Source organism: Procambarus clarkii, chromosome 24 (genome assembly GCF_040958095.1).
Source record: "Procambarus clarkii isolate CNS0578487 chromosome 24, FALCON_Pclarkii_2.0, whole genome shotgun sequence".
In the NCBI taxonomy this organism is placed as follows: Eukaryota; Metazoa; Arthropoda; class Malacostraca; order Decapoda; family Cambaridae; genus Procambarus; species Procambarus clarkii.
The window spans coordinates 29,250,253-29,264,433 of record NC_091173.1 but is presented as its reverse complement, the minus strand read 5'-3'; the positions used below and the strand labels follow the sequence as shown (position 1 = coordinate 29,264,433).

General features: G+C 47.4%; 1 protein-coding gene across 1 annotated transcript; it reads left to right on the top strand.

The window, feature by feature from the left end:
- The first annotated feature begins 235 nt into the window (after positions 1 to 235).
- Positions 236 to 8,183, top strand: LOC138367997 (mucin-2-like). The gene is made up of 6 exons (XM_069330288.1): positions 236 to 330; positions 3,351 to 3,737; positions 4,083 to 4,297; positions 4,453 to 5,643; positions 5,962 to 7,208; positions 7,782 to 8,183. Exons 1-6 carry the CDS (start codon positions 236 to 238, stop codon positions 8,181 to 8,183), a joined length of 3,537 nt encoding a protein of 1,178 aa, XP_069186389.1.
- Positions 8,184 to 14,181: the final 5,998 nt, after the last annotated feature.

Sequence of the window (14,181 nt, the reverse complement as noted above, 5' to 3'; positions counted from 1 at the left end):
ACACCTGCTGGATTTTGATGTTAGAAAGGCTGTTGGTTCAGACGTGATCTCGCCATGGGTACTGAAAGAGAGTGAAGAGGCACTTTGCTTGCCACTCTCCATAGTGTATAGTAGGACACTTGAGTTAGGAGACCTTCCAGAAATATGGAAGACGGCAAATGTGGTCCCAATATACAAAAAAGGGCGACAGGCATGAGGCACTGAACTACAGGGAAGTGTCTTTGACTTGTATACCATGGAAAGTGATGGAGAAGATCGTGAGAAAAAAACTGGTAGCACATTTGGAGACAAGGGACTTCGTGGCAAATCGCCAACATGGGTTCAGGGAGGGTAAATCTTGCCTGACTCGCTTAATAGAATTATATGACCAGGTGACAAAGATTAAGCAAGAAAGAGAGGGCTGGGTGGACTGCATTTTCTTGGATTGTCGGAAAGCCTTTGACACAGTAATCCATAAGAGGCTAGTACATAAGCTGGAGAGACTGGCAGGTGTAGCTGGAAAGGTGCTCCAGTGGATTAAGGAGTGCCTAAACAATAGGAAGCAGAGAGTTACGGTGAGGGGTGAGACCTCCGATTGGCGTGAAGTCACCAGTGGAGTCCAACAGAGCTCTGCAAGCGGTCCTATCTTGTTTCTGATATTTGTAAATGATCTCCCGGAGGGTATAGATTCATTTCTCTCAATGTTTGCGGACGATGCCAAAATTATGAGAAGGATTAAGACAGAAGAGGACTGTTTGAGGCTTCAAGAAGACCTAGACAAGCTGAAGGAATGGTCGAACAAATGGTTGTTAGAGTTTAACCCAACCAAATGTAATGTAATGAAGATAGGTGTAGGGAGCAGGAGGCCAGATACAAGGTATCATCTGGGAGAGGAAATTCTTCAGGAGTCAGAGAAAGAAAATGACTTGGGGGTTGATATCACGCCAGACCTGTCTCTTGCAGCCTATATCCAGAGGATAACATCAGCGGCATATGCCCGGCTGGCCTACATACGAACGGCATTCAGAAACTTGTGTAAAGAATCATTCAGAACTTTGTATACCACATGTCAGGCCATTCCTGGAGTATGCAGCCCCAGCATGGAGTCCATATCTAGTCAAGGATATGACTAAACTGGAAAAGGATCAAAGATTTGCCACCAGACTAGTACCTGAGCTGAGAGGTATGAGCTACGAGGAAAGACTACGGGAATTAAACCTCAGTTCGCTAGAAGAAGGAAGAGTTAGGGGGGACATGAAGGGAATTAATAGGGTAGATAAAGCCAGGCTATTTAACACAAGAGGCACACGCACAAGGAGACACAGGAGTGCCCAAATGAGCCACAAAGATATTAGAAAGAACTTTTTTAGTGTCAGAGTGGTTGACAAATGGAATGCATTAGGCAGTGGTGTGGTGTAGGCTGACTCCATACACAGTTTCAATTGTAGATATGATAGAGCCCAATAGCCTCAGGAATCTGTACACCTGTTGTTTGACAGTTGTGAGGCGGGACCAAAGAGCCAGAGCTCAACCCCTGCAAACACAACTAGGTGAGTACAGCATTATTATCTTCACCATCCTAGCAGCATCCTCATCTGCACCATCCAACGCAGCATCATCATCTTAACCATCTTTGCAGCATCCTCATCTTCACCATCCCCTGCATCATCCTTATTTTCACCATCTGCATATCAACCTCATCTTCACTATCCCCTACAGCATCCTCATCTACACCATCCCCGGCAGCATCCTCATCTTTACCATCCCCGCAGCATCCTCATATTCACCATCTTCACAGCATCCTCATATTCACCATCTTCGTAGCATCCTCATCTTCACTATCCCAACAGCATCCTCATCCTGACCATCTTTACACCATACTCATGTTCATCACCCCCAAAATCCTCATCTTCACGATATCTGCAGCATCCTCATCTTAACCATCTCCGAAGCATTGTCATCTACACCATTCCCCGCAGCATCCTTATCTTCACCATTCCCTGAAACATCCTCATCTTCACTATCCTCACAGCATTTTCATCTTCACGATCCCCGCAGCATCGTCATCTTCACCATTCCCGCAGAAACCTCATCTTCACCATCTCCTGTAGCATTCGCATCTTCAACATCCCCACGGCGTCCTCACATCTTCACCATCCCCGCAGCATCCTCATTTTCACAAACCCCGCATCATCCTAATCTTCACCATCCTCTGCATTATCCTCATCGTCACTATCACCTTTATCATGCTCATCTTCACCATCCCCACAGAATTCTCAGTTTGATCATCCCCGTTGCGTCCTCATCTTCACCATCCTTGTTGCATCCATATCTTCAATATCCCCCGCAGCATGCTCACCTTCACCATCCCCTGCAGCATTCTTACCTTCACCTTTGCCGCTGCATCCACATCTTCACCATCTTCGTAGCATCATCATCTTCACCATCCTCACAGCATCCTCATCTTTACCATCTCTGCAGCATCCTCATATTCACCATTTTCGCAGCATCCTCATCTTCCCAATCCTAACAGCATCCTCATCTTGACCATCCTTACACCATCCACATCTTCATCACCTCCAACATCCTCATCTTCACTATCCCCGCAGCATCCTAATCTTCATTATTTCTATAGCGTCCTCATCTTCACCATTCCCTGCAGCATTCTTATCTTTACAATTATCGTAGCATCCTCATCTTCACTATCCCTGAAGCATCTTTATCTTCACTATCTCTTCAGCATTCTCATCTTCACCATCCCCCACCAACATCCTCGTCTTCACCATCCCCGTAGCATCCTAATCTTAAATATCCCTGCAGCATCCTCATCTTCACCATCCCCTTAGCATCGTCATCTTCACTATCCCAGCAGCAACCTCATCTTCACCCTTCCCGCAGCTTCCTTATCTTCATCATTCCCCGCAGCATCCTTATCTTCACTATCACATGCAGCATCCTCATTTTCACCATCCCCAAAGCATCCTCATCCTCACCATCCCTGCATCATCCTCATCTTGACCATCCCTGCAGCATCTTAATCTTCACCGTACCCACAGCATCCTCATCTTCACAATCCCCCCTCAATCTTAATCTTCACCATCCTCTGCAGCATTCCTATCTTCACCATCGTTGCAGCGTCCTCATCTTCACCGTCCCGGTAGCAACTTAATATTCACCATGCGCTAAACATCATCATCTTCACCATCCTCGCAGCACCCTCATGATCACTATCCCTGAAGCCTTCTCATCTTCAATATCCCCCGCAGCATGCTCATCTTCACCATCCCCTGCAGCATTCTTACCTTCACCATTGCCGCTGCATCCTCATCTTCACAATCTTCGTAGCATCAACATCTTCATCATCTCCACAGCATCCTCATCTTTACCAACTCTGCAACATCATCATATTCACCATTTTCGCAGCATCCTCATCTTCCAAATCCTAACCGCATCCTCATCTTGACCATCCTTACACCATCCTCATCTTCATCACCTCCAACATCCTCATCTTCACCATCTTCGCAGCATCCTCATCTTCACCATATCTGCAGCATTTTCATCTTCACCATCCCCGTAGCATCCTCATCTTCACAATCTGAACAGCATCGTCATTTCCACTATCCCCTACAACATCCTCATCTTCACTATCCCTTGAAGCATCCTCATCTTCACCATCTTCGCAGCATCCTCATCTTCACCATCCCCACAGCATCGTTATCTTCACCATCCCCGCAGCATCCTCATCTTCACCATCCCCTGTACCTTTCGCATCTTCACCATCCCCTGTACCTTTCGCATCTTCACCATCCCCGCAGTGTCCTCATCTTCACGATTCTCGCAACATCCTCATTTTCACCATCTCCGCTGCATCCTCATCTTCACCGTCCCCGCAGCAATCTCATCTTCACCATCCCCGCAGTGTCCTCATCTTCACGATTCTCGCAACATCCTCATCATCACCATCCACGCAGCATCCTCATCTCCACCATCCTCGCAGCAATCTCATCTTCACCATCCCCGCAGCTTCTTCATCTTCAGCATCCCCCGCAGCATCTTTATCTTCACTATCACCTGTAGCATCATCATTTTCACCCTCCTTACAGCATCCTCATCCTCACCATCCCCGCCGATTCCTCATCTCCACAGTCTCCCGCAGCATCCTCATCTTCAGCATCACCTGTTGCATCCTCTTCTTCTCCATCCCCGCAGCATCCTCATCTTCACCATATCTGCAGCATTTTCATCTTCACCATCCCCGTAGCATTCTCATCTTCACCTTCACCTGCAGAATCCTCATCTTCACAATCTGCACAGCATCGTCATTTTCACCATCCCCTACAACATCCTCATCTTCACCATCCCCTGAAGCATCCTCATCTTGACCATCCCCACAGCATCCTAATCTTCACCATCCTCTAAGCATCCTCATCATCACCATCCTCCCTTAAACCTAATCATCATCATCCCCTGCAGCATCGCCATCTTCACCATCCTTGCAGCATCCTCATCTTCACCATCCCGGCAACAACCTAATATTCACCATCCCCGAAACATCATCATCTTCACCATCCTCGCAGCATCTTCATATTTACCATCCCCGCAACAATCCCATCTTCATCCTCCCCACAGCATCCTCATCTTCACTATTCCCGCAGCATCCTCATCTCCACCATAACCACAGCATTTTCATCTTCACCATTACCGCACCATCCTCATCTTTACCATCACCGCTGCATCCTCATCTTCACCATCTATGTAGCATCCTCATCGTCACCTTCCCTACAGCATCCTCATCTTCACCATCCCCGCAGTATCCTCATCTTCACTATCTCTGCCGCATTCACATCTTCACCATCCTCCACCAACATCCTCGTCCTCAACCGCAGCTTCTAAATTATCACCATCTCAGCAGCATCCTCATCTTCAAAATCTTCGCAGCTTCCTCATCTTCATCATCCCCACAGCATCGTTATCTTCACCATCCCCGCAGCATCCTCATCTTCACCATCCCCGCAACATCCTCATTTTCACGATCATCGCAAGATCCTCATTTTCACCATCTCCGCTGCATCCTCATCTTCACCATCCCCGCAGCATCCTCATCCTCACAATCCCCGCAGAATCCTCATCTTCGCCATCTCCCGCAGCATTCTCATCTTCACCATTACCGCTGCATCCTCATCTTCACCATCTTCGTTGCATCCTCATCTTCACCATCTCTGCAGCATCCTCATCTTAACTATCTCCGCAGCATCCTCATCTTCATCATCCCCCACCAACATCCTCATCTTCACCATCCCCGCATCATCGTCATCTCCAGCATTACCTGGAGCATTCTCATCTTCACCATCCTCACAGCATTCTCATCTTCACAATCCAGCAGCATCGTCATCTTCACCATCCTCGCAGAAACCTCATCTTCACTATCCCCTGTAGCATGCGCATCTTCAACATCTCTATGGCATCCTCATCTTAATAAACCCAGCATCATCCTAATCTTCACCATCCTCCGCATCATCACTATCACCTGTATCATGCTCATCTTCACTATCCCTGCAGAATTCTCAACTTCATCATCCTCGTTGCGTCCTCATCTTCACCATCCCTGTAGCATCCACATCTTCACTATCTCCCGCAGCATCCTCCTCATCTTTAGCATCACCTGTAGCATTCTCTTTTTAACCATCCTCCACAGCACCGTCACATTGGCCATCCCCGCAGCATCCCAAGCTTCACCATCCCCACAGCATCCTCATCTTCACCGTCCCCCTGAATCCTAATCTTCAGCATCCTCTGCAGCATCCCCATCTTCACCATCCTTGCAGCATCATCATCTTCACCTTCCCGGCAGCAGCCTTACATTCACCATCCCTGAAACATCATCCTCTTCACCATCATCGCAGCATTCTCTTGTTCACTATCCCCGCAGCATTCTCATCTTCACCAACCCCACAACATCCTAATCTTCACTATTTTTTGTAGCGTCCTCGTCTTCACCATCGCCATCAGTATCCTCATCTTCACACTCCCTTGCAGCATTCTTATCTTTACCATCCCCGCTGCATCCTAGTCTTCACAAACTTCGTAGCATCCTAATTTTCACCATCACCACAGCATCCTCATCTTCACCATCCCAGCAGCATCTTTATCTTCACTATCTGCGCAGCATCCTCATCTTCACGATCCCAGCAACATCCTCATCTTCACCATCCAAGCAGCATCCTCATCTTTACCTTTCCCGCCGCATTCTCATCTTCACCATCCCCGCAGCTTCCTCATCTTCATCATCCCTCGCAGCATCCTTATCTTTACTATCACCTGTAGCATCCTCATTTTCACCATCCTGGCAGCATCCTCATCTTCACCATCCCCGCAGAATCCTCATCTTCATCATATCCCGTAGCATCCTCATCTTCAGCATCACCTGTAGCATCCTTTTCTTCACCATCCCCGCAGTATCGTTATTTGCACCATCCCTGCAGCATCCTCAGCTTCACCATTCCCTGTACCATACTCATCTTCACCATCTTCGCAGCATCCTCATATTCAGCATCCTCATCCAAGCAGCATCGTCATCTTCACCATCCTCATCTTCACCAACCCCTGTACCTTCCGCATCTTCACCATCCCCGCAGCTTCCTCATCTTCACCCTCCACGCAGCATCCTCATCTTCACCATCCTCGCAGGTTTCTCATCTTCATTATCCCCCGCAACCTTCTTACCTTCACTATTACATGTAGCATCCTCATTTTCACCATCCCCATCGCATCCTCATCTTCACCATCCCCGCAGAATACTCATCTTCGTCATCCACAAAGCATCCTCATCTTCACCATCCCCATCGCATCCTCATCATCACCATCCCCGCAGCATCGTCATCTTCACCATCCCCTCAGCTTCCTCATCTTCATCCCCCGCAGCATCCTTATCTTCACTATCCCATGTAGCATCCTCATTTTTATCATCCCCACAGCATCCTCATCTTCACCATCTCCGCAGAATCCTCATCTTCACCATCCCCTGCAGTATTCTTACCTTCACCATTACCGCTGCATCCTCATATTCACTATTTTCGCAGAATCCTCATTTTCCCAATCCCAACAGTATCCTCATCTTGACCATCCTTACACCATCCTCATCTTCATCAACTCCACCATCCTCATCTTCACCATCCCCGCAGCATCTTCAGCTTCACTATATCTGCAGCATCTTCATCTTCACCATCCCTGTAGCATCATCATCTTCACCATCACCTGCAGAATCCTCATCTTCACAATCTCCGCAGCATCGTCATCTTCACCATCCCTTGCAACATCCTCATCATCACCATCCCCTGATGCATCCTCATCTTCACCATCCTCATCTTCATGATCCCCACAGCATCGTCATCTTCACTATCCCCACAGAGACCTCATCTTCACCATCCCCTGTAGCATCCGTATCTTCAACATCTCCGCAGTATCCTCATCTTCACCATCCCCCCACTGATCCTCATCTTCACCATTCCCTGCAACATGCTTATCTTCACCATCCCCTGAAGCATCCTCATCTTGACCATCCTTGAAGCATCTTAATCTTCACCATCCCCTCATCATCCTCATCATCACCATCCCTCCTGAATTATATTCTTCATCATCCCCTGCAGCATCCCCATCTTCACCATCCTTACAGCATCTTGATCTTCACTATCCCGGCAGCAACCTAACATTCACCACCTCCGAAACATCATCATCCTCACCATCCTCGCAGCATCCTCATATTCACCATCCCCGCAACAATCCCATCTTCATCCTCCCCGCAGCATCTTTATCTTCATTATTCCCACAGCAACCTCATCGTCACCATACCCACAGCATCCTCATCTTCACCATCTTCCGCAGAATCCTCACCTTCACCATCCTCAGCTGCATTCTTATTTTCACCATTACCACAGAATATTCATCTTTACCATCTTCGTAGCATCCTCATCGTCTTCATCCCCTCAGCATCCTCATCTTCACGATCCCCGCAACATCCTCTTTTTCACTATCCTCGCTGCATCCGCATCTTCACCATCCCCGCAGCATCCTCATCTTCATCATCCCCCGCAGCATCCTTATCTTTACTATCACCTGTAGCATCCTCATCTTCACCATCCCCGCAGAATCCTCATTTTCACCATCCCTGCAGCATCCTCATCTTGACCATCCCTGCAGCAGCCTAATCTTCACCATTTCCACAGCATCCTCATCTTCACAGTCCCCCTGAATTTTAATCTTCACCATCCCCCCCTGAATCCTAATCTTCTCCATCCCCATTTTCACCATCCTTGCAGCATCCTCATCTTCACCATCCCCCCACAGCATCCTTAACTTCACCTTCCCCTGCAGCATTCTTATCTTCACCATTACCACTGCATCCTAATCGTCGCCATCCCCACAGCATCCTGATCTTCACCATCCCCGGAGCATCCTAATCTTCACCATCCCTGCAGCATCCTCATCTTCACTATCCCCGCAGCATCCTCATTTTCACCTTCTTGAGGTTATCTTGAGTTGATTTCGGGGCTTTAGTGTCCCAGCGGCCCGGTCCTTGACCAGGCCTCCACCCCCAGGAAGCAGCCCGTGACAGCTGACTAACACCCAGGTACCTATTTACTGCTAGGTAACAGGGGCATTCAGGGTGAAAGAAACTTTGCCCATTTGTTTCTGCCTCGTGCGGGAATCGAACCCGCGCCACAGAATTACGAGTCCTGCGCGCTATCCACCAGGCTACGAGGCCCCAGCATCCTCCCTTCCGGAGTGTTGTCACCTAGTTTCTCTGCCTTAGATTTCTGTGCGGATAATTTTATCCCTGAAAACCAGCATTGCGTCGCTAGTTGGTGAAGCAATATTTCCTCTTATGTCACCAGTTGACAGTGTATGGTTGTGAAGGAAGGGTTGTGTCAGTGTCACTGTTCTTGCTTCGCCTCCAGTCACTGTTGCCACCCTTACTTCACCATTAGTCACTGCCAACACTACCTTCACCACTCACAACTGCCATTGACAGTTCCACCCTCACTAAATTACCACTTGATCTTAGATAGCATTATGACCTCGTTACCTTCAAAACTGAAAAGAATTAACCAAAACATTTGTTCTGGTCTTGTGAATATCAAGAGTATATTTCGTTGATTTCTCGGCCCTTCGACTTTATTATTCATGAGTGCAGTCGGTGGATGGAGGGTTTGGGTATCCTTGTTGATGGTGGTGATAGCCTCAACTACTTACCGTGAGTGGGGGCGGGTGGAGATGACCAAGATGGAGCTGAGTATGCTCCAGGACCAAGCAGCAGACTGGCAGAGCCAGCAGACAGGACTGCTGTACCTAGCACGTACCCTAGCCTCCTTGATGGGGTTAATCCCACAACTGCCCCAGCTAGACTCAGCGCTCCTCGACTCCCCAGACGACGACTCCGCCTGGCACTGGATAGCATCACACACACGGTTGAGTGAAATTCTTCAGCAGATTGAGGAGCTAAAGAAGTTTCTGTGGCAGGTTGGTGAGGAACCACGGCGCCTGAGTAAGCCAGCCTAGCTGACTTTTCTCATAATAATTAGCGGTCTTCTCCTAATGAGTTAGACATGCGAGATGGTCGTTGATTGGGTAACTGGTGATGACATGTCGAGAAACTAGCTGGAATATAATGATCATTCGAGTAAGGAGCTTCAGTATGAGACCCACACGTGTGATGGTGAAGATATGAATGATGAGAGTTGAAGGATCTATAAGAAGGCTGGTGAAGGGTCCGGTCTACTAGAGATAGTGCGTGGCCTATAGGTGTGCCTGTGACCCTAGTGAAGGGGGGGGGATGTTTGTGTGTGTGTGAACCGAGGGGTCGGAGGGAGGGAGGGAGGGAGGGTTTTTTGAGTGTCACCATCACACTCAATTAGGTGAGTGTACTCACCTTATTGTGCTCACCTAATTGTGCTTGCGGGGGTTGATCTCTGGCTCTTTTGTTCCGCCTCTCAACTGTCAATCAACTGACGTACAGATTCCTGAGCCTACTGGGCTCTATCTATATCTATATTTGAAACTGTGTATGGAGTCAGCCTCTACCACTTGACTGCCTAATGCATTCCACCATCCCGGCAGCATCCGGGATAGTGGAATGCAGTTAACCTGTTAACTACTCTGACACTGAAAAATTTCTTTCTAACGTCCCTTTGGCTCATGTGGGTACTCAGTTTCCACCCGTGTCCCCTTGTTCGCACACCACCAGTGTTGAATAGTTTATCCTTGTCTACCCTGTCAATATTCCTGAGGATTTTGTAGGTAGTGATCATGTCTCCCCCTTACTCTTCTGGTTCTTAGCGTCGAAAGGTGCATTTCCCGCAGCTTTTTTTCGTAACTCACGCCTCTTAGTTCTGGGACTAAGACCTCTGCTCTTTTTCCAGCTTCGTCTTGTGCTTGCCAAGGTACGGGCTCCATGCTGGGGCTGCATACTCCAGGATTGGTCTTACATATGTGATATACAAGATTCTGAATGGTACCTTACACAGGTTCCTGAAGGCTGATCTGATGTTAGCCAGCCTCGTATATGCCGCAGACGTTACTCTTTTTATGTGGACTTCAGGAGAGAGGTTTGGTGTGATATCAACTCCTAGATCTTTCTCTCTGTCCATTTCATGAAGTACTTCATCTCTATACTGTATCCTGTGTCTGGCTTCCTTTTTCCACTGCCTAGTTTCATTACTTTGCCTTTACTCGGGTTGAACTTAATCAGTCATTTGTTGAACTATTCATTCAGTCTGTCTAGGTCATCTTGTAGCCTCCTAATATCAACCTCTGTTTCAATCCTCATAATTTTTGCATCATCAGCAAACATTGAGAGAGACGAGTCTATTTCCTCTGGGAGACCATTTACCTATATCAGAAAAAGAATAGTTCCAAGGACTGACCCCTGCGGGACTCCACTTGTGTCGTCTCGCCAATTCGAGACCTCACCCCTCACAGTAACTCGTTGTCTTCTGTGGCTTAGGTACTCCTTTATCAAATGAGGTACCTTCCCTTTCACTCCAGACTGCATCTCCAGCTTTTTCACTAGCCTCTTGTTTGGTACTGGATCAAAGGCTTTCTGGCAATCCAAAAATATACAGTCTGCCCACCCTTTTTTTTGTTTTGCCATATTTTTGTTGCCTGATCGTAGAATTCAATTAACCCTGTGAGGCAGGTGTGAGTGTGTGTGTGTGTGTGTGTGTGTGTGTGTGTGTGTGTGTGTGTGTGTGTGTGTGTGTGTGTGTGTGTGTGTGTGTGTGTGTGTGTGTATGTGTGTGTGTGTGTGTGTGTGTGTGTGTGTGTGTGTGTGTGTGTACTCACCTAGTTGTGTTTGCGGGGGTTGAGCTCTGGCTCTTTGGTCCCGCCTCTCAACCGTCAATCAACAGGTGTACAGATTCCTGAGCCTATCGGGCTCTGTCATATCTACACTTGAAATTGTGTATGGAGTCAGCCTCCACCACATCACCCCCTAATGAATTCCATTTGTCAACCACTCTGACACTAAAAAAGTTCTTTCTAATATCTCTGTGGCACATTTGGGCACTCAGTTTCCACCTGTGTCCTCTTGTGCGTGTTCCCCTTGTGTTCAATAGACTGTCTTTATCTACCCTATCAATCCCCTTCAGAATCTTGAATGTGGTGATCATGTCCCCCCTAACTCTTCTGTCTTCCAGCGAAGTGAGGTTTAATTCCCGTAGTCTCTCCTCGTAGCTCATACCTCTCAGCTCGGGTACTAGTCTGATGGCAAACCTTTGAACCTTTTCCAGTTTAGTCTTATCCTTGACTAGATATGGACTCCATGCTGGGGCTGCATACTCCAGGATTGGCCTGACATATGTGGTATACAAAGTTCTGAATGATTCTTTACACAAGTTTCTGAATGCCGTTCGTATGTTGGCCAGCTTGGCATATGCCGCTGATGTTATCCGCTTGATATGTGCTGCAGGAGACAGGTCTGGCGTGATATCAACCCCCAAGTCTTTTTCCTTCCCTGACTCCTGAAGAATTTCCTCTCCCAGATGATACCTTGTATCTGGCCTCCTGCTCCCTACACCTATCTTCATTACATTACATTTGGTTGGGTTAAACTCTAACAACCATTTGTTCGACCATTCCTTCAGCTTGTCTAGGTCTTCTTGAAGCCTCAAACAGTCCTCTTCTGTTTTAATCCTTCTCATAATTTTAGCATCGTCCGCAAACATTGAGAGAAATGAATCGATACCCTCCGGGAGATCATTTACATATATCAGAAACAAGATAGGACCGAGTACAGAGCCCTGTGGGACTCCACTGGTGACTTCACGCCAGTCGGAGGTCTCACCCCTCACTGTAACTCTCTGCTTCCTATTGCTTAGATACTCCCTTATCCACTGGAGCACCTTACCAGCTACACCTGCCTGTCTCTCCAGCTTATGTACCAGCCTCTTATGTGGTACTGTGTCAAAGGCTTTCCGACAATCCAAGAAAATGCAGTCCGCCCAGCCCTCTCTTTCTTGCTTAATCTGTGTCACCTGATCGTAGAATTCTATCAAGCCTGTAAGGCAAGATTTACCCTCCCTGAATCCATGTTGGCGATTTGTCACGAAGTCCCTTCTCTCCAGATGTGTTACCAGGTTTTTTCTCACGATCTTCTCCATCACCTTGCATGGTATACAAGTCAAGGACACTGGCCTGTAGTTCAGTGCCTCTTGTCTGTCGCCCTTTTTGTATATTGGGACCACATTCGCCGTCTTCCATATTTCTGGTAGGTCTCCCGTCTCTAGTGACTTACTATACACTATGGAGAGTGGCAAGCAAAGTGCCTCTGCACACTCTTTCAGTACCCATGGTGAGATCCCATCTGGACCAACAGCCTTTCTAACATCCAGATCCAGCAGGTGTCTCTTGACCTCCTCTCTCGTAATTTCGAACTCCTCCAAGGCCGCCTGGTTTACCTCCCTTTCTCCTAGCACAGTGACCTCACCCTGTTCTATTGTGAAGACCTCCTGGAACCTCTTGTTGAGTTCCTCACACACCTCTCTGTCATTCTCTGTATACCTGTCCTCGCCTGTTCTAAGTTTCAATACCTGTTCTTTCACTGTTGTTTTCCTTCTGATGTGACTGTGGAGTAGCTTTGGTTCGGTCTTGGCTTTGTTTGCTATATCATTTTCAAAATTTTTCTCTGCTTCTCTTCTCACCCTGACGTACTCATTCCTGGTTCTCTGGTATCTCTCTCTGCTTTCTGGTGTTCTGTTATTCCGGAAGTTCCTCCACACCTTTTTGTTCAGTTTCTTCGCTTCCATACATGCCCTATTATACCATGGATTCTTCTGTTGCTTCTCGGATTTTTCCCTTTGGGCCGGGATGAACCTGTTTACTGCCTCCTGACACTTTTGGGTAACATAGTCCATCATACCCTGTACAAACTTGTCTCTGAGGTCTGTGTCCCAAGGTATTTCACTTAGGAAACTTCTCAACTGTTCATAATTCCCCTTTCGGTATGCCAGCCTTTTGATTCCTAGTTCTTTTTGGGGGGAGATAAGTCCTAGCTCTACCAGGTACTCAAAGTTCAATACACTGTGGTCACTCATTCCCAAGGGCGCTTCCATCTTAACTTCCCTTATATCCCATTCATTTAGGGTAAATATCAAATCAAGCATTGCTGGTTCATCTTCTCCTCTCATTCTTGTTGGTTCTTTGGTGTGCTGGCTTAGAAAGTTTCTTGTTGCCACGTCCAGCAGCTTAGCTCTCCATGTTTCTGGTCCTCCATGCGGGTCTCTGTTCTTCCAATCTATCTTCCCATGGTTGAAGTCTCCCATAATTAGTAGTCCATATCCATTCCTGCTAGCAACAGAAGCTGCTCTTTCTATTATGTTAATGGTTGCCATGTTGTTTCTATCATATTCCTGTCTAGGTCTTCTGTCATTTGGTGGTGGATTATATATGACTGCGACTATAATTTTGTTCCCTCCATTTGTTACAGTACCTGCTATGTAGTCACTGAAACCTTCACAGCCCTGAATATCCATCTCCTCAAAATCCCAGCCTTTTCTTACCAGCAGAGCTACACCACCCCCACCTCTTCCTTCCCTCTCTTTCCTCATAACATAATAGTCCTGTGGGAACACTGCATTTGTTATCGTTTTCGTGATCTTTGTTTCTGTGAGGGCTATTATGTCTGGGTTTTCCTCTAGTACCAGTTCTCCA

Coding starts and splice junctions, on each gene's coding strand:
- LOC138367997 (XM_069330288.1), top strand. CDS start 236: ATGGAAAGTGATGGAGAAGATCGTGAGAAAAAAACTGGTAGCACATTT. Junction 331..3,350: donor CCAACATGGGTTCAGGGAGG/GTAAATCTTGCC, acceptor TCATCTCCACAG/CATCCTCATCTTTACCAACT. Junction 7,209..7,781: donor TCTTCATCTTCACCATCCCT/GTAGCATCATCA, acceptor TCCTCCCCGCAG/CATCTTTATCTTCATTATTC.